The sequence below is a fragment of the Muscardinus avellanarius genome (genome assembly GCF_963383645.1).
Source record: "Muscardinus avellanarius genome assembly, chromosome: 2".
Taxonomy (NCBI): Eukaryota; Metazoa; Chordata; class Mammalia; order Rodentia; family Gliridae; genus Muscardinus; species Muscardinus avellanarius.
Window position 1 is genome coordinate 134,130,544 of NC_137787.1, and position 20,878 is coordinate 134,151,421.

The 20,878-nt window shown below is 35.4% G+C and overlaps 1 protein-coding gene across 1 annotated transcript in view; it reads right to left on the bottom strand.

Moving 5' to 3' along the window:
- Window positions 1–1,153: 1,153 nt before the first annotated feature.
- SPART (spartin) overlaps window positions 1,154–20,878 on the bottom strand; it is a gene marked incomplete at both ends in the record, with an annotated part of 36,472 nt that continues 16,747 nt past the window's right edge. The window contains 6 exons of the mRNA XM_080689922.1: window positions 1,154–1,427; window positions 9,527–9,617; window positions 9,809–9,967; window positions 10,988–11,182; window positions 18,047–18,170; window positions 19,831–19,992. Coding sequence (XP_080546048.1) covers window positions 1,154–1,427; window positions 9,527–9,617; window positions 9,809–9,967; window positions 10,988–11,182; window positions 18,047–18,170; window positions 19,831–19,992 — 1,005 coding nt within the window. The remainder of the gene's footprint in view (window positions 1,428–9,526; window positions 9,618–9,808; window positions 9,968–10,987; window positions 11,183–18,046; window positions 18,171–19,830; window positions 19,993–20,878) is intronic.

Below are 20,878 nucleotides of genomic sequence, written 5' to 3' on the forward strand. Positions count from 1 at the left end.
TGCATTATTTAGCTAGTTTCAAAGAAAGTCTAGTAAACTAGCCTAACCACTAGAGGTTCAAAAATGATTACAATAGATTATAGCTACAAAACTGAATACCAATCTTTTAAAAAATCAGCAAACAAAAATAAAATGCCTTTACATATTCACTTACATAGCTTAAAGATCAGTAAATAGTTTGTCTTCTGCCAAAGTGAAAACTGAGCCTACACCATGGATTAAGCCTAAGTTTCTCAGATTCTTCACCTGATCATGAATAGGACCTTCTCTTTTAATAACTTATTGGTTTTATGATATAAAATCTGATGAGATGAATACAAATATATTTACCATCAACAAATTCATTAGTTTTTACAAAGTTTTAGCCTTTTGGAAAAACAGAATATATGATAAAATGACTTCTGAAAGTTTTTTATTTTGCCTAATTAAGCTGATAATAGTCACTTCAAAGTTTAGTACAATACCAGTCATATCATACTGCAAGATTTCCTATGATCCTAGCATATCAATACCATTCTCAATTCAAAAGATTTAAAGATGTACTTATATCCATTTTATATAAAAAACGCATCTCATTTCCTACCAAATAATTTTATAGACCTTATTTTTTATAATCATTCTTATCCTTGTTCTGGAAGTCTTCAAAAATTGTATCTAAGAATTGTTTTAGTTTAGGATTATAGTTGTTATTTAGCTAACACATTTAAAATTCTGATGAGCATTCTGAAAAGAGCCACGATTAGTGCAAAAGAGACATTAAGTCATTCCTTCCCAGTATAAATAGAACTAAGGTTTTATGCAAATATATAATTTTCTACTTTGCTTTCTAGAAGACAACAGGTATAAAAATAGTTTAACATTATGTTTAATGAGGTTTATAGCACATGTATTATAAGCTTTAGTTGACTGCAAAAATATTTTAGCTACATTTAGGGAAAAAATAAACTTACTGCAAATATAACTGCTTATGTCTAAAGGCCAGATGCAAGAATACAGATTATTTTCCTTATAAGTGGAATATATGCCATAAAAATGTATGGCAGTCACTTTGTAGGAATGAATACCTTTTAAAAATACTGGTTAATCTCTGAGGAATTATTTAAATTCCCTCCATCTGATAAGGCTTTGGTATTGGTGATTTCTATCAATTCCATCATTTATCTTTCTTCTTTCCCTCTTTCTTCTTTACTTCCTCCATCTGCTCATCCTTCTCTTTTCTCACGTTTGCACTTGATGTTCCTTCTGGATTTTCCTTCTGAGAAGGATCAACTATCTGATACTCTTCAAGGAGCGTTTGTCCTGTTTGTTTTGCAGTTTTCTTCACCATTGCTTTAATACCAATGTTGTCGATATTATAGGCAGCCACACCGACATTGATGGCAGAATCCACTGCATGGTGTGTAGCTTCTCCTGCATTATGCCCATATCTTACAAAAACAAAAACGATAAGAGAAAGTATAATAAAATTTAAATATGAGCTCTTATGAATTGGTACTAAATAAATATTAGATAAGTTATATAATTACTATATTACCTCTAAAAGCTAACAGGAAGCTCAAGTTTCAACTTATTCCTTTAAAACATAGTCGAGAATGAAATCACACTACAACAAAACTATATTTCTCCTTGTAGTAAAAACCATGTTGAAAATAAAACATTGGCTGAGAATACTATGACAAAGACTGTTGAATAAAAATGAAATGTAATTTGTAAAAAGGTTCTTAGTCATTTTTATCCCCCTTACCCTTTTTAGAGCCATTATAAGTGGTTTTACATTCCATGTTAATTATGCTTTGGTTAAGCTTTTTAAACCAGGGGAATCTCAGTTTATCTTTCAGCAGCAAAAAATTCTGTTACATTCTCCTTGGTATCCTACTCTAGTACTAAACATTCACCAGCCTTGCTTTTCCTTGAACGCACCAACCACATTACTGTAGTTTTTGTTGTTGTTGTTGTTGTTGTTGTTGTTCCTCTGACCAAAATATCTGACAAGAACAACTTAAAGAAGAAAAGGTTTACTTGGCTTACTGTTTCAGAGGTTCAGCCCACAGTTCAGTCTGCTGTCCTCAAAGCAGAAATGTTACAGCAGCAAGGTGTGGAAGAGAAAAGCTGCTCAGCTTATGGAAGCTGGGAGGCAGAAAGAGTGGGAGGAAGGGACTAGGGATATATATAGTCCCCAAGGCCACACTTCATAGGTGCTTTGTGAACCATCTCTGGAAATTTTATATTAACACTGGATCTGTCTTCTGAATTAGTAAGTCTTACTACTATTAGCCTGGCTTAGAATAGTGGTTTGTAATCCTGCTGGCTTGTCTGGTTGGCCCTGAATGATGATTCCATTCTATCGTTTTCCTAGTGTTAATAATTATAGTAATTATATTGGCAAAACCTTCTGCAGCCTAACCCTGAGTCCATACTAGCTCTTTACCAGGGGCTTTCTCACCAGGCATGTGACAAAAAGCTTCCTGTAACTGCTTGCTGCAGTCTCTGCTGTTCTGCAACCCCCAGCATTCCACAGGATTTGCTGATGGGGCAGAATACAGGGGCCTTCTCACAGGCAACCAAGCTCCCATGAAGAATATTTTTGTCAGGGGAAATGGCTGTGACTAAACAAGAAGACAGGGGTGACAGCAGTTTCACCACTGTAAAAGTAACAGTGACTACTGGTTTTCGCTTCGATCCTAACTCTTCAAGACTGTGGACTACAATGAAGTGACACCATTAACTCAAAAATATGAAGCTGGGCATGGTGGTGCTTACTTGTAATCTAAGTACTTGGGAGGCTGAGACTGGAGGATTTAAGGTTCACAGCCAGCCTCAGCTACTTAGGCCCTCTGCAACTCAATGAGACCCTGTTTCAAAATAAAGAATAATAAACAGGGCTGGGGTATAGATCCGAGGTAGGATGCCCCAGGATTCAATCCCCAGTACCACAAAAAAAAAAAAAAAAAAAAAAGAACGTGGCCATGGTCATGTTTTTGCTATAAGAAATCCTCCAGATTGAGAAACTTTCACTTCTGGATACTTGGAACATTCCCTTTTCTACTGAAACCATTTGATACCTCTTGCTGCACTCAACCAATTCTAAGAGATACTGTACTTAATAATGTACTAAAAATTAGTCATTTTGGCACCCTGTTGATTTTTGCTTGTTCATCCATGCCACTGTAACAATTTCTGTTAATCTGGGGGGAAAGTGCCAAACCAGGAGTCAGAAAACTAGATTCTAAAACCAGCTGTGCAAATAACTGTATGAGGTCAAGTTTTTCCCTCTTGGTATCTCAACTTCATCTCCTAAAATGATGTGTAAGTGAAACAACTGAAAATTCTAAAGTTCTACACATATGTTTTAAGTGGCTTTTCATGTTTTAATTTTAATATATCCTCACCTATCTCTTCTGTTTTTCAATATGACCTAAAACCAATTTCCTCAACAGTATCTGTTCTTCTCTTCCTAGATAATTAACTGCCCAGTCCTTTTTTTAAATTCATACTCAAACTATACTGAGAGAAAAATTATAAGGCCTATCTCTAGCAAGAATATACTAATTTTTAAATCTACTTTTCAATACATTAACTTTAAGTAGAGCTTAAGTTAGATTTTACTAGCATTATCACATAAAGAATAAAAAAGAATATGAAATATATTCTAAATAAACGAATGGTATTTAATTTACAAGTGACTCAGACTTTTCAGAAAATTTCTCAGTGGGATCAGTGATAACTCCAAAGATAGAATATTATCAGTCATTCTCAATTTTACTAATTATAGCAACATTTCAGCACAAAAATTTTCAAAACTTTTATCAGAAATATTAACCTGAGCCGGGCGTGGTGGCACACGCTTGTCATCCCTGCGCTTGGGAGGCAGAGACAGGAGGATCACGCAAGTTCGAAGCCAGCTGCATGCGCTGGCTTAGGAGACCCTGTTTCCAAATAAAAATGTAAAAATAGGTCTGGGAGTGTAGCCCGGAAGTAGAAGGGCTTCCAGGAACCCCATTACCACCACCAAAAAAAAAAAAAAAAAAAGAAATATTAACCTGAAATATTCAAGGTTTAGATAACTTTTTATTAATTTATTCAAAGGTAGATGCACTGTGGCTGGTTTATGAAAAGCCTTGTAGGTGAAGCTAAGGAGTTTAAATTTTATTCTGAAATCAGTGAGAAGTAATTAAAAAAAAGTTAAGAAAAGGAATGAGATGATCAAATGTGTGTTTTAGAAAGATCCCTTGAACTCTAATTGCATCATGAACTGAAGAGTATGACTGGAGACAGAGGAATCAACCAGGAAATACTGTGCTGTGTGAGAAATGAACAGTGGCAGAAAGTCTGCAGTGCTATGTAACTGAGATGCTTGTGCCTAAAGATTATGACAAAAGTTAACAGAAAACATAGATTTGACAGTTGCTGATATATAGGTCATAATTGTATCAACAATTACAGATGAGATTATCCATAAGAGAAGAGGATCACCAAAATGATAAAAAGTAGTAGTAGTGGTGGTGGTAATAGTAGTAGTAGTAGTAATAGTAGTAGTATTAATAAACTTAGAAAGGACCAAGATGTAATGGATGGATATCGAAGATGACAACCCTGAGAAATATTCTGGTAAGTCAAAAAGATAAGCTAACTGAGAATACTGTTTTTAAAAGTGCCAAGTTTAATATGCATCAATAAAGTAACAGCTACCAAAAACACTATCTTGTGTGCCATTTTTATCAGAGGCAAATATGAATAAGGGAAGCAAATCACACTATATTTGATCTGTTTATCACAGATCTGGATTTTATTCAATTTTGGATGCTATATTTTTAGAACATTAATAAACTTCAATTGTCTCTAATAATGAAAATTGAAAATGAGAAGAATGAAGATCTGGAAACCATATAATATATAAGATTGTTAATGGAACAGATTACACAAAAAATAAGAACAACCAAATAATAGGCACACTGGTGGAACTTAAATATTATATAGATACCTTATGGAAGAGAAGAATTATTCTATGTAAATCCTGAAGAGATGTCACATATAACTAGTTTAAGTTATTAGGACATCTGACATTGGAATTATCCTTCATCACTTGCAAATTAAGGGGCATTTTAATCAGACTTTAAATCATCCAATAGCAAATTTCTTACAGGAAAATATTAAGTTTATTTTGCACATAAACATATTTTGATTTGATAAACTCTTCCTAAGAGAAAATATAGTCTAATTTACTGGAACTATATTATTCTCCTTTATACAATTTAAGATAGAACAAATGTATTACTACAGTGCACCAATTTAAAAAAATAGATAAAAAAAGAGCTTAATGAGCCAGGCATGGTGGCACACCCTTGTAATCCCAGCATTTAGGAGGCTGAGACCAGAGCATCAGAGTTCTCAGACAGCCTCACCTACTTAGCAAGGCCCTTTGTAACTCAGTGAGACCCTCTTTCAAAAATAAAGAATAAAAAAATAGGGCTGGAGTGTAGCTCAGAGTTAATCCCCCCAAAAAAAGAGCTTAATGGTGAAATCTAGAAGTTATGAAGAAGTGATGAATTACTTAATAGGCACTATATTGAAGTTAACTATAGCAGGTTTAAAGTTAATTGTTTTTTCACTGTTCCTACAGGCTTTTACATTTAGACAAAAGTAATAATTTTGTCTAGAAGCTTTTACTTTTAGACAAAATTACTAATTTAACTGATAGTCAATAATTCCTGTACATTTCCCTAAAAATGTTAAGAGGGTAGCCAATCCTCTGAAGTGGATTATCACCAGAAATCAGATAAGGGTGTTTATGTAATACATTTGTTTTTCTCCCAGGCATTCATAATGCATATAACCTAGGCAGATTTAAAACAAATACTTGGGAGAGTAATACTTTATTAATGGCAATAAGATTACAAATTTTCATTTTACCATCAGTTGGATTAGAGCAGAACACCACAAATGCTCACTCTTATTTTTTGATAATATAATACAAGGAAATAAGTATGTGAAGACCTATAAATTTATGTCAATAAATGAGAATAAATTAAGCAAAAATTAGCTCTTCCAATTTTATCACTAAGTTATTATGAGTTTTTTTCTTCTCTTAAAAGTTTTCTTCTTCTTGGCCAGATTATCTCCATAGGTTAAAAAAAAAAAAAAAAAGACGACTTGGGACAAAATCCATTATTCCTCAACTCCCTCTCCCATCTTTTCAAGATTCCAATAGAAACTATATTACTGCCAAGACTGAACTATCCTTGCCATTACAAATACAAAGCTACTTAACTAAATTCTCTTACCTGCTTTTTCACTCCATATATATTTGAAGGATAAAAAAATATACCAATATATATCATTATAAATGATCATAGAACCGCTGTTAACATATCCTGCTTAACATATTACTTTCTCCTCAATAAGGATCAGAAGTACAAAACCTACACCAAAACTCAGTATTTTCTAGTTATGTGAATCTCAAACTGGTACAAACACAAGAGCTTCCACTTTGTAGTATGACTTCCTAACTATCTGTGTTAACAAATGTAATGGTAATCTAAATATAACTCACTTCTGGCCTACAAGGCCCTTCTGACTTGATCTTGCTTTTGTTACAAAAGAAATATTTTTCTAAATCTGATCGATCGCCAGGCGTGGTGGCACTGGCTTGTAATCCCCGCGCTTGGGAGGCGGAGACAGGAGGATCCCCCGAGGCTTAAGAGACCCTGTTTCCAAATAAAAAAATATTAAAAATAAGTGTCTGAGGGTGTAGCCCGGAGGTAGAAGGGTTTCCAGGAACCCCAGTACCACCAAAATAATAATAATTAATAATAATAATATCTGATTGATCTATCAAAATTAACTGTAGGCATAAAAAAACTAATAAACACTGGTTAGAGGTCAATGCTGCAGGTAGAAAGAGATGAACTAACTGGAAGACTTGAGGTTTTATACTTTCATCAAAAGAAATTCATTGTTTTATTTTTCAGCTCTTTTGGTAAAACTGACAGATAATGTGACCTATTTTTTTCGTGATTCAAAGGTATGCACACCCCAGACTGAGCAGATCAAACCACTTTAGAGTGGAAATTAAGTTTAATATTTTCTAAGCCAAAGGGAGTCTAAAAACATGTTAGGTAGTGCTAGAAATTAATTGTAGAGTACTAAACCTGCACAGCTCACTCACCAAGGGCAGTGGTGCCCCAGCACTATTCTCTGCACAGGTCCTGATGACAGACACTGGTTTATATCCCAGCTCTATAATTTAGTAGGGTTTTAATCTTTTTTTTTTTTTTTTTTTTTCCTGGTGCGGGAGATAGAACCTAGGAGCATTCTACTTTCGTGCTACACCCCCAGCCTGATATTTTATTCTTTCTGGGTTTTTTTTGTTTTGTTTTTGTTTTTGTTTTTGGTGGTACTGGAGTTCCTGGAAGCCCTTCTACCTCTGGGCTACACTCCCAGACCTATTTTATATTTTTGAAACAAGGTCTCTTATGCCAGCGCGGCTGGCTTCGAACCTGCGCAATCCTCCTGTCTCCGCCTCCCAAGCGCGGGGATTATAAGAGGGCGCCACCACGCCCGGCCCTTATTCTTTCTTTTCTTTTCTTTCTTTCTTTATTTTTTGCCGGTCTGGGGATGGAACCCAGAGGCATTCAACCTCTGAGCTATACCCCCTGCCCTATTTTTTATTCTTTATTTTGAAACTGGGTCTTGCTGAGTTGCAGAGGCCCTCACTAAGTAGCTGAGGCTGTCCACCAACCGCGATCCTCCAGTCTCAGTCTCCCAAATGCTGGGATTACAAGCGTGCCACGCCCGGCTTTATTCTTTATTTTTTGAAATAGGGTCTCACTAAGTTGCAGAGTGCCTTATTAAGTAGCTGAGACTGGCTACAAACCTGGATCTTCCTGTTTCAACCTCCCAAGTACTGTGATTACAAGCATGTGCCACACGCCCAGCAAATTTTAATCTTTTTGGGTGTGTTTGGTACTGGGGATTGAACCCAGTGGCATTCTACATCTGAAATATATCCTCAGCCCTATTTTTGTTTTGAAACAGTGATCTAAGTTGCTGAGAACTTTGCTAAGTAAGGCTTAGGTAAGCCTTGGCTGACCTCAAACCTGTGATCCTTCTGCCTCCAAAGTATATTTTAAATTTTGAAATAGGGTCTCACTAAATTGTTCAGGGTCTTACTAAGTTGCTGAGGCTGCCCTTGAATCTGAGATCCCAGTATCAGCCTCCCAAGTATTGGGATTATAGTTGTGCACTACCATGCCCAGACGTAAATCTATTTAATATAGTTCCTGCTGTGGCATCCATATTTAGGCCTGATGAAGGTTATCTGAAACCCAATGACCTAGTTAAAACTTCTCCTCCCTGTATTTGTGAAATAGCCTACTTGTTTCTCATCTCATTGGCTCAAAAATCCGACACATCTCATAGCTACTGACCACAAGAAAACAATGGTCAATGCCAGAGTCATGTGAGTTAATTCTCCTTCACGTTTTCTTTACAGTGGCCACAACTGTCTACAGAGTCTACAACTCTACTGGAAAGTCACAGGTTAACACCATGGCCCTTAAACCACAGTACCACAGGTCCCTCTCTCTCTCACTGCTCCTTTTTTGTACAAATCTCCACTATCTCTCTCCTATCTTTCCTCAGTACTGTTTCTAGACATCCTGTCAGTTCTTGTAGGTACCCCCCCTTTTTTTAGGAGATCTATAATATGGTGCTTATATAATTTCCTGTGTTTTGTTATACTGCCTCTTTCTATGTCTCACTTGATCAACACCCCTAAATCGAACTCTCCTTCCAGTCAGGGTCTCCTAGAGAGTGACCACTTCAGTAGGAATTAACTGGAGACAGGTCTGACAAGAGTCACAAAGGTATCTGCCAGTATAAGCAAGTTTCCTGTGAGAGGCTTATAAGTAAGTTTCTTGTTGAAGGCTGGACTTAGAGATTGGACTGTCTGCATTGTAAACACAACCATCTTTTTTGGAGCCCCATCAGGACAGGACTCAGTTTATAGTCACTTTCCAGAGAAAGACCTCAAAGGCAAATTAAAAAGAAACTGTAACACCACTTATCAGATAAGCTTGTGCAAATCATTTCTGTGTCCATTTTTTAGTAAATGAAACAGAAGACATGCCATCGGTACATTCCAAAACAAATGGACAGTAGTAACTAGAACCAATATGTGTGATAATTTCAACAGTCTTGGTATATACACTGAGCTAATAAGGGATACTATAGTTTAGTCAAGTTTTTTTTTTCAGACCAACATCAGAATCAAAAACATGTAGTTAATACAAAAATTGAAGGCTTTAAAAAAAACCTGTTCTTTGTATTAATGACCAACATTTATAACAATCGATAACAAAGCAAAGGTACAGGAATTCTATTATACTAAAAATATTATTCCTCTGAGAAATATAGTGAGTGAAAAAATGTGCTATGTTGAAACTAAGTACATAATCATCTTAACCATCATAGATTTTAACAAATGGTAAAAGAGATTTAGTCATTAAAATGATAAAGTTTAACTTACTTGTATCTAACAGTCTGTACAGTTTCTGCTGAAACATTGTTAACAATGCATTTAGCAGCACATTCTAATCCCTGCCAGACAGTTGAGAATCCTGAAAACACATTTAAAGTAAGTAAATATAACTTAAAGCAAATAGAGCTTAATAGTTCATATTCTAAAGGCTGGAGGTATAGCTCAGTCAGGGGTAGAGCATTTGCTTAGTATACATAAAGCCCATGTTCTATCACTAGCACCACAAAAAGAAATAAACAAATAAAATAAATTTCTGGGCCCTTTTATTACCTTGAACACTACTTGCTGCAACAACCATTGCACCATCCAGAGTAGATTTCCCATCTTTGTCTCTTTTAAGAGATTCTGGAACAAGTTTGCTTCCATGTTTCTTGACATGTGGAGCTAGTTCTTTTCCAACACAGTTTGCTACAGTGCAAACTCCATCAACTAATATAACCATAAAAAAGTAAAGACTTAGATCATTTCTCTCTTGATTTTACCACTCTTATTTAGAAAAATTCTTAGGTAAGCATCTAAAATTGCTTCATAGTATAATGTTGCCATTTCTACATAAGGTTGGGAAGGCTAGATATTTGTTAAAGAAATATTATCATTAGGCTTAAAATTGTGTTTGCAGAGTCTATTGATAATCTTGCTTATTGGATATCTGTTCTTGGCACTTATGCTAAAAAAAAAAAACACACCTATCTGACTGCTGCAATAAAAAACAGGTAGGTGCACCTTTAATGTTTTCTGGCATTTTTTCGTCTAGCAAAATAAATAAATAAATAAATAAATAAATAAATAAATAAATAAATAAATAAATAAAAAATTCCAGTGACGTAAGACATTAAATATATAAAAACAAACAACCCAAAATATGAATCAAAGAATACTAAATGCCAAAGAAGATAATCTCACTAAATTTAAAGGTAATTCATTAAGACTCTATCTAACCATTTAAAAAAATCCATTTTTGGAGGTATGATTCCCAAAGGACAAAGTACGAAACCTATTGCTTGGGAAAACTAGCACCAGAAACTTCTCTCAAAAAATATATCCTTCTCTTTTGATCCTCAACTACTATGAAGTCAAGTAGTCTAAAGAATGTGTTACATCCCTTAGATGGACTCAAAGGATAATTAATACATTCAGATCTCCTTTCAAAGGTATACATAACTCTCTTACATATCAAAACAATCTTTTAACCAGTTTCTCAAACTTTAATATTATTTTTAAAAGTCATGTAGGGATCTTATAACAATGGCAATTCTGAATCAGGTGTGCCTGAAATTCTAAAGCCTGAATAGGCTGATGTTGTTTATCCACAGGTCCTGCTTATGAGGAGCAATGTGAAACTGCTTTTTTTCTCCTAACTCTTTGAGATTAAACCATCTAAATGAACCATGTTAAAAGATTATTTTCAGTTTAACTGAAAAGCAGCAGAGTCCTATGAAGGTACTTTACCCAGGAATTGACTGACTTTCGCTGCTCCTCCTGTAGCTTGCTTCGCTATGTAAAGACCTTTGGTGACAGCTGGACTAACTTCCACTGGTTTTTCTTCGGGTTGAATCCGTTCTCTGAGTTTAGAAGCACCTTTCTGGATTGCTTTGCCAGTAAATTCAGCACCTTTGACTAAACCCCAACTCACCCAGGAAGCACCTATTTAAAGAACGATTTTAAATTGCAAACTATTAGAACCATTTATACCTTTAACACTTTAGTTAACATCAACAAAAATAAAAGCAGTTCAATATTCAGAAACTACTACAGGAAAACTGAGAAATAAAATGACAATTAAATTAAGATTATACTCCTACAATAAAACTCTGTAGGAAACAAAAGGAATAGTGTCCACTGATGACTGAAAAAAAATGGAAATGAGATAAAGTAAAAGTCATGGGACTAACAAAAAGAAATACCAGATGCAAATAATATGGCATTAACATGTAATAACATAATACTGGTAAATATGTTAAAACTGTAGGCGCTGTAACAAAAGATACAGAAATATAATATTTCATTGGTAGCTATTTAGAACGTTTGATTGCTATGTGTAGTGCCAGATACAGACTGGTTCTATTCATATTTGCATTTTATGCACTCAGGAATGCTGACACATGGCAGACAACAAATGTTCGCTGAATAAATGAGAGTTAGGCAGGTAACTCAGAATAATGTAACTCAAACCCAACCACTATATTTCACATTTACTAAACTAAATAAAACCTACCCACCTTTATACTTAATAAAAAAAGAAACACCAAACAACAGCTTTCTCTCCTGGTAAAAGTATAGTTGAATTCTATGCTGATACAAGCCTAATTTTTTTTTTTTACTAAAGTTTTAATAATTTTATCATAAGAAATTTGTTTTAAAACATTAATTTTTAAATTTAGCTTTGATATTCTAGAGCTGGCTATCAGAACGGGGACAGTGGCAGAAAAAAAGTATGTACTAGCTACCACAACATGGCAACCACTGAATTCCCCATTATAACACATGTATCTTTTCTTACCCTATTTGTATGGCCCTTTCAAAATTGAGAAATGACTCAGCACTTAAGTTATCCTATATTCTATCAAAGTTGCTTGGATATAGGATTACTCTTTGATGATGTTTGTTTATTCTATATACCCTATATTACAATAAATCCTTGTGTATTGGCCAGAAAACTGTCCAAGAGGGTTCATTAAAGAATCTACTTAAGGCCGGGCATGGTGGCTAACGCTTGTGATCCCTGCGCTTGAGAGGCGGAGACAGGAGGATAGCACAGGTTCGAAGCCAGCCTTGCTGGCTTAAGAGACCCTGTTTCCAAATAAAAGATAAAATAGGTCTGGGAGTGTACTGGGAGTGTAGTTCAAGAAGGGTTCCATCCCCAGTACCACTGAGGGGGGGGAAAAATTATATATATATATATATATATATATATATATATACTTAAGAACAGAAGGGTTTCTTTGTGGCTACTCTTGAACAAATTGAATTAACCAAAAATAAAAATTTCTCATAAGAGCCTACAGGCACAGTACAGTAATGAAATATACCTAATTTAGAGAATTTATGAGTGCATATAGCTGGCTCTCTTCTGCTTACTACCAGCCCTAGGATGATATACTAACTGAAATGAGTAGGCAGAAAGTGACCATATTCCTGCACTCTATACCAACTGTTTATGTATGTAGAGTCCCAGAGTCCACCCATAGTTACAAATTAAGATAAGGGGATACGCTGGGCGTGGTGGCACAGCTTGTAATCCCCACGCTTGGGAGGCAGAGACAGGAGGATCGTGCAGGTTTGAAGCCAGCCGTGCTGGCTTAGGAGACCCTGTTTCCAAATAAAAAATATAAAATAGGTCTGGGAGTGTAGCCCGGAAGTAGAAGGGTTTCCACGAACCCCAGTACCACCAAAAAAAAAAAAAAAAAAAAAAAAAAAAAGATAAGGGGATAGAGGTTCATTCAAATGCCCTTGATGATCTTTTGTTACCTTAAGAACATTTAAAGCTTCTGATTCTCCTCCTTTTATCAATTCATTAAAAACAACAATCTAAATATAGCATCTCAAGAACACTGTTTTTCAAAATTGTTTAAGGCAGACTGCTGCAATGGTGGGCTCAAATTGAACTATTGTTGCCAACCATCTACTTCCTCCCAAATTAGCTTCATGGACTCTACTGAAAATGTAGTGCAGTTGCTTTCTAGAAGTCTAGACTTCTCAAGCCAATATTCTACACAGGTAAATTTCAAGCACAGTTACTCAACTTTTTTCACTTTTTACATTCATATAACATAAGATTAGCTTCTACTGATTTTTACACATCCTTTGATAGTGAACAGAAACCAGTTATAGGCTACCATGAAAGAGTTCAATTTAGATAACTGGTTACTCATTTTTGTATAGAGCCTGTATGAGCCAGGTAGGAACAGACTCCCGAATGATCAATTTCCTTAGAATAAATCTTTAATATTTTCTGCCCTGTTGTTTTATATGTGTACCTTAAGTATTTGGTGAACTAGTTATTCATTCTACCTATTAAAAAAAAAACACATGAAAAGACACAGACTCCAAACAGGTAGTTAACTGGTCTTCTTAAAACCAATTATGACAGATATTATTAGAACTTCTGCTCTGAGGATATAGGATGAAAAGGAAAAGTTATTGGTCTAAAATAGCAAATGATACTTAAGTACTAGAATAATTTTTGCTCATTTTAAACAAGGCATTACTGAGTTTTAAAAACTCTCTGGACCTCTGATTTCAACCCCTTTGGAAAGATACCCAGGAGTGGTATATCTGGATCCTATGGTGGATCCATTCCCAGTTTTCTAAGTAATCTCCACACTAATCTCCATAGTGGCTGAACTAATCTGAATCCCACCAACAATACAGAAGATTTCCCCACATCCTTGCCAACATTTATTGTTAGTTGACTTCATTAAGATTGTTAATCTAAGCTGGGCGTAGTGGTGCTTGTAATCCCCGTGCTTGGGAGGCGGAGGCAGGAGGATCACGCAGGTTCGAAGCCAGCCTTGCTGGCTTAAGAGAGCCTGTTTCTAAATAAAAATATAAAAAATAGGTGTCTGGGAGTGTAGCCTGGAGGTAGAAGGGTTTCCAGGAACCCCAGTACCACCAAAAAAAAAGGGGAATGATTGTTATTCTAATTGAGGTTAGATGGAACCTCAGTATAGTTTTGATTTGCATCTCCCTGATTGCTAATGATGTTGAATATTTTTTTTCATGTATCTATTGGCCATTTGTATCTCTTTTTTTGTGAAGTGTCTGTTCAATTCAGTTGTCCATTTCTTGATTGGCTTGTCTAGTATAAAGTCTTTTAAGTTCTTTGAATATTCTGGATATTAGTCCTGTATTAGAAGTAGAGCTGGTAGAGATCTTCTCCCCTTCCATTAGGTTTTCTCTTTAGATTCACATATCCATATTCATAATAGCACAATTCAATAGCCAAATTATGGAACCAACTCAGGTGTCCATCAACAGAAGAATGGATTACAAAATTATGGGAAATACACACAATGGAATTCTACTCATCAATAAAAAAGAACAAAATTATGTCATCTGCAATAAGATGGAAGGATCTGAAGAACATTATGTTAAGTGAGATTAGCCAATCACAGAAAGTAAAGGGTCATAACTGTTCAGTAGTATGTGGATAGGGAGTAACTAGGATACAAGAGGGACTCCATATAATGGGGGAGAAACCTCAGTAAAGCCAGGGAGGAGATCTAAAGGTAGGGGAGGAGGAATACTGCGGTTTGTTATTGGAAATATTACCATCGACTATGTGTATACATGTGATACATATCAATATTGGTACTCTGTATTGGGAAGGAAGGAAATAGGGAGGCGGGGGGGGGGGTACCAAGTGCCATGTGCATGTATATCACTGTGAAAGTGATTTGCACTATGATGTGAGATCAATAAATGTACTAATAAAAGCACATTTAAAAAGTTCTATAGAAACTTTTTCTCAGGATCAACTAGCTTTAAGGATGCTCTACTTATCCCAGTAGAATTGCTGTGTGGGATGTAGGAGGGCTATAAGACTTTGTGATAGGTGGTGTTTTTTCAAAATGGCCAAAAATGTCATCTCCTATTCCAATGTTCTTCTTTCAATGAGACCTTGACATTCTTCCCACTGAGAAATGGGCTATGTCATATATTACATCCCCCTGAATCTACACAAGTATGTTACTTCTTTATAACCAAGCAATGCTGGAAACTTCAAAGTATATGTCAGAAAAAGTAAAACAGTTTCTATTTGATAATTTATACTTAAAGTCCTGAATCACCATGGAAATCATACTAGCCTAAAGGCTGCCATGCTGTAAGGAAGTCAAACCACAGGAGGCTCTGTGAAGTCACTCTGGCAGTCCCAAACTTTGAGCTCTTCCAACCCAGAGGCAAAAGGTATGAGTGGAGCTTTCAGTTGACTCTAGATTCCACTGTAGAATCACTAGCCTGCCTGTGAATCTTCCCAGCTGAGGCCCTTTTATTTTATGAAGCAGACACAAGCCATCCCTGCTGTGACCTTTCTGAATAGCTGGCCCATTCCTAAGCAGAAGCAAATGTTGTTTTATGCCTTTAATTCTGGAATGGTTTGTTACACAGAAATAATAAATGGAGCACTTATAGCAGTAAAAAAAAAAGTTTGGTGAAAACAAATTGTGAATGTTGGCCGGGCATGGTGGTGCATGTTTGTAATCCTAGCATTCAGGATTATAATCCCTCAGTGGAAACTGGAGGATCACAGTTTGCGGACAGCCTCAGCTACTTAGCCAGGCCCTTCTCAACTCAGTAAGACCCTGTTTCAAGAATAAAAAGATTTAGCCAGGTGTGGTGGTGCACACTCGTAATCCCAGCATTTGGGAGGCTGAGATAGGAGGATCGTGGTTCATGGACAGCCTCAGCTACTTACTGAGGCCCTTTGCAACTCAGTGAGGCTCTGTTTCAAAATAAAGAACAAAAAATAAGGCTGGGAGTATAGCTCGGAGGTAGAATGCCCCTAGGTTTCAACCCCAGTACTATGAAAATAAATAAATAAATAAATAAATAAATAAATAAATAAATAAATAAATAAAATAAGTAAATAAATAAAAAGACTAAAAAATAGGGCTAGGGGTATAGCTCACAGATACAATGTCTCTGGGTTCCATCCCCAGTACAGAAAAAAAAAAAATTGTGAATGTAGTTAGATATATTGACCTTCTAATAGTGTCTGTAAATAGCAGCAGGGTAATAAGAGTCCATAGGATTTTCTTTGCAATTTCCTTGAAAAAAAAATCCCTTCAAGATTCAATGTTAAACTACCTCAATTATATTTATATTTAAAAGGATGGCTTTATCTTTTCTTCTTGAATCAAACATAGTTCTTTGGCAATTGGAAAAACATTTTATTAGTTCCTCATTTACTGTTATAGCTTGTGGGTTATATTAAAGATTTCATCTGCTTTAATATAGAGATAGGATCCTGAATTGATAATCATTTAAATAATAGGTAAAACCTTATTTATTTGGCCTTGAATTTGCCTTCTAAAAATAACTGGCAGTATTAAAAGGTATTAGAGAGATGCTACACTGAAAAGCTAAGTGAAATACCAATTAAAGTAGAAAGATATAGGTTAGTAATGATCATTCCCACTTCAAAATAATTGATCTGAAGACCTTTCTAACTGAATAGGAGAACCTACTTCTCAAATAGCTTGGCTTGAACCCTCAGATATCCTCATGTCCGCATTGTTAAGTACTTAAGGAAGAGCTGTTTTGCTTCCTGTTATGATTCAAATATGTACAGTGCTCCCCAAAGGTCTATGTGTTAAAGGCATGGTCCTCAGGGTAGCACTAACTGGGAGGTCCTGTGCTAGGAGGTGAGGACTGACAGGAGTTCCTTAGGTCAATAGGCTCTGCCCTCACAGGGGATTGTGGGACCCAGTTTCTTCCTCTTTTCATGCTTCCAGGCTCATGTGAGCAGTCTGCTCCATCATGCATTCCCTGTGTCTTCCCTACTCTTATGCCATGTGGCATTTTGTCAAAGCCCCAAAGCAATGGGGCCAACCAATCCTCAACTGGAACAAAGAGAACTGTGAGGTAAATAAACCTTTTATCTTTATGAAGATAACTGCCTTAGGTATTTTAAGTAACAGCTGACTAATGTACTTTTAAAGGTGGAAATTTTTATTCATTTGAAAGGTGTCTAAGACTGTTGTGCTCCTATAATATCATAAACTGTAGCTAAGAACAACAGAAGTTTGTTTCTCAGGACTCTGAAGGCTGGAAAGTCTAAACTAAGGTGTCAGCAGATTTGGCCCCTATAGACTAGTTCACTGACTGGTACCTATAAGATATGCCTTTGAATAGTGGATAAGACAAGACACCTCTCTTGAGGCCTCTTTTATAAAGGACTAATTTATTTTTTATTCTTTATTTTGAAACAGGGTCTCACTAAATTGCAGAGGGCCTAAGTAGCTGAGGATGTCCACAAACCGCAATCTTCCATTCTCAGCCTCCCAAATGCTGGGATTACAAGTGTGCACCATCACACCTGGCAGGACTAACCTAATTTATGAAGACTTCCCTTCATGAATAACCTCCCAAAGCCCTCACCTGCTAATACTATCACTTTAGGGATTGAGATTTCAACATATAGATTTGAGAAGATGGTGGAGAACATAAACATTCATACCACAGCAGTAGCGGGAAAGGAAAATTTTCAAAAAGAAAAGAAGTTTCATGTTCAGAGCTATTTGAGAATATGAGGATTCCTAAAGCTTTTCATTACAAATTTTCCCAAGAGTAAAACAGATAATGATATGCCAGAAGAATTTATACTTAGATGGCAATGTATGATGTACTAAGACATTACTTCCTTCTATTTTTCTTTTAAGTATTTCTAAATGTCTAATTTAAGACCAAAATACAAAATATTATCCAAGCATTCCCTTATAAACATTCTCTTTATTGGTATTCAAAGGTTTCATACTAATGGGGTGAAAACTAACATTATTATAATACCTGACAAAATATTTTGAGCCACTTTCTCACTCCATTCAGGTAATTCTTTTGCTTTTTCTTCTGAAACTGGTTCACAGGGTACAATGTGACTCAGATTAATTTCTTCATTTGAAGTATCCTTAGTCTAAACAGTAAAAATATGAAAATGAGCTAAGTAGTAGAAGAAAAAATATAAGCACTGTGTAATAAAATATCAAGCCAACATATATTAGATATAATTAATGAAAATATTTCCAGTCATCTAGTTATTGATATGTCTTATAAAGTGTAATACCAGTTGGGTACAGCAGCACATGCCTGTAATGCCAGCCACCTAAGAGGCTGAGGCAGGATGGCAAGTTTAAGGCCATTCTAGCAAGATCCTGAAAATAAAATAAAATAAAATAAAATAATAAAATACCTAACATAAAATAAAATAAAATTTAATTACAAAATACAAAAGCAGAATTGGTATAAGATAAAAATTGAAGCCAGGTATGGCGGCACATGCTTGTAATCCCAGTATTCGGGAGGCCGAGACCGGAAGATAGTGGTTCACGGACAGCCTCAACTACTTAGTGAGCCCTCCCCAACTTAGTGAGACCTGGTTTCAAAATAAAGAATAAAAAATAGGGCAGGAGGTGTAGCTTAGAAGTCAAATGCCCCTGGGTTCCATCCCCAGACCTGCAAAAAAAAAAAAAGATAAAAATTGCTCTGCTCCTATGTAAGCCACCACTGGTATGATCTGAAGAACAACATAACTACAACATTTAAATTATTTGTTCCTTTATACAAATATCATCCCTTAGATATTATGTATATGGTACTCAAATAAAGTTAAAAGATTTCTGTTAAATGACTCAATAAGAAAAGATATATACAAAAATGGCTTAGGTAGGGATCAAGTAAAAGTCTAAGTTGAAACAAAACATCTAAACACAGAACAACTTGTAATTCCATTGAAATGAAAATTAGAAAGATAGAAATACTTTGCTAATTTATAATAGCTGCTGTGATAGCTAGGGCCAACACCCAAAATCTCAAAGCTAAATTAATTTACCATAAGAACTAAAGAAATTAACTCAGACAGCACAGTATTACAGAATAACTTAAAGCACTTATCTAACCCCACTACTTTACTACTTGGGAGGCTGAGTCAGGAGGATCAGAGGTTTGCAGCAGCCTCAACCACTTAGTGAGACCCTGTTTCAAAATAAAGAATAAAAAATAAGGCTGCAGTGTACCTCGGAGGTAGAATGCCCCTGGGTTAAATCCCCAGTATCATGCAAAGAAAAAAAAAAAAAACACTTGAAAATCATCAAAGTGTTCAACAGAAATAACTTCACTTAAAATAAAAAAACAGGAGGATATATAGAAATGAAAAAGGAACACTAATTATGTTTTAAGAAAGCAAATCTCAGTGCTGTTGCCAATTCATAAAAAAGTAAGAAGATGAATTAAAATAATGTCAGATTGCAAGAAAGAGAAGGTAGCATACCTAGCCTCAAGTCCTGGGAGAGTCAAGTGAAAAACAATACAAAACAATAAAAAACAAGCACATCATTAATGTGATTATAGAATTCTTTAAAATAACTGGGAAAAATCTATCTATCTTTAAAAATAGTTTAACAAAATACTTGAGAAATATTGAAGCTGAGTCTAATTGTTTTTTTACTTTACTCTGTTACTTGAAGTCTGGACATGTAGAGGTGTTTTAGGAAAGAGGGATTTGATCATATAAATACAAGAAACTGATCAAAGTTACCACTAGGAGAGTACATACTTCATATTACTCCCTCAATTACCTTTTTTCCACGCTTTCCTTTAAGACGCACATCCTTGTTGCCTTGATCTAATGAAGGACCCAACTGGCTCACATCAGTGCCAGAAGCTCCCTTCACCTGGTCAGAGGGTTGTCTTCCAGGGATCTGGAATTCATTTTCTCCTTCTGCCCTGTTCCAGTTGGCCTAGGGAGCAAAGGCTAAGCTGAGCTCAAAACACTTTCCTTAGATGACTTTCCTCCAGATACACTATACCATGTTCTCATGATATACTTGTTCAAATGTCAGTGTTTAACAAATGATAAATACAACCATTTTTCTTTTCCTTAACTTTTGTTTTATCTCATTGTCAAACCTTAAGCCTCTTGAGTTCTCTGGTTTAGAGCATATGGTCTAAAATAAATTCCAAAAGACAAAGTACAAAAGATCACTAATAGCAGTTGCTGGTATAAGTTATCTTTAAATCAGATATGACAATTGAGTTTAAATAATAATAAATTTTATGATATATGAGATTAAAATAAGTTTAAAGGCAATTAACAAAACTATGTATAACTATTCTACATTATTAGAAAGCTTTTTTATTTTCTGTATTTAATACTAAGGTATTCTATTAGCACTTAGTTTGCTCAATGAATGCTTAAAAGTTAAAAATAAGCAAAAATTTTGCAACTACTTTTTGTTTACAATTGAAGTTCTGAAACAATAGAGCAAACTAAATATACAACCAAAAAATAAACTTGAACACAGAAAATAACATATATCATAACTTAAAAGTCTATTTAATTTATTTCTTAAAGCCCAATAATATGGGTCAATGAATGTAGAGGTAAACGAGAAATGACTCCATATCAGGTCTGTGAATACTTTCACAGACCACTTCATTCAGTTAGTAAGGCTACATATTTCTGTATGGTGGTCACATATTTTGTTAATATAGGCTAAACATTTGTTGGGCATTCTTAAGAACTGGCGTGATCACCAGGTCATGCTCAGGTGCCTGAAAACTAGGACACACACACACACACACACACACACACACACACACACACACACACTTTTTTATCTGTCT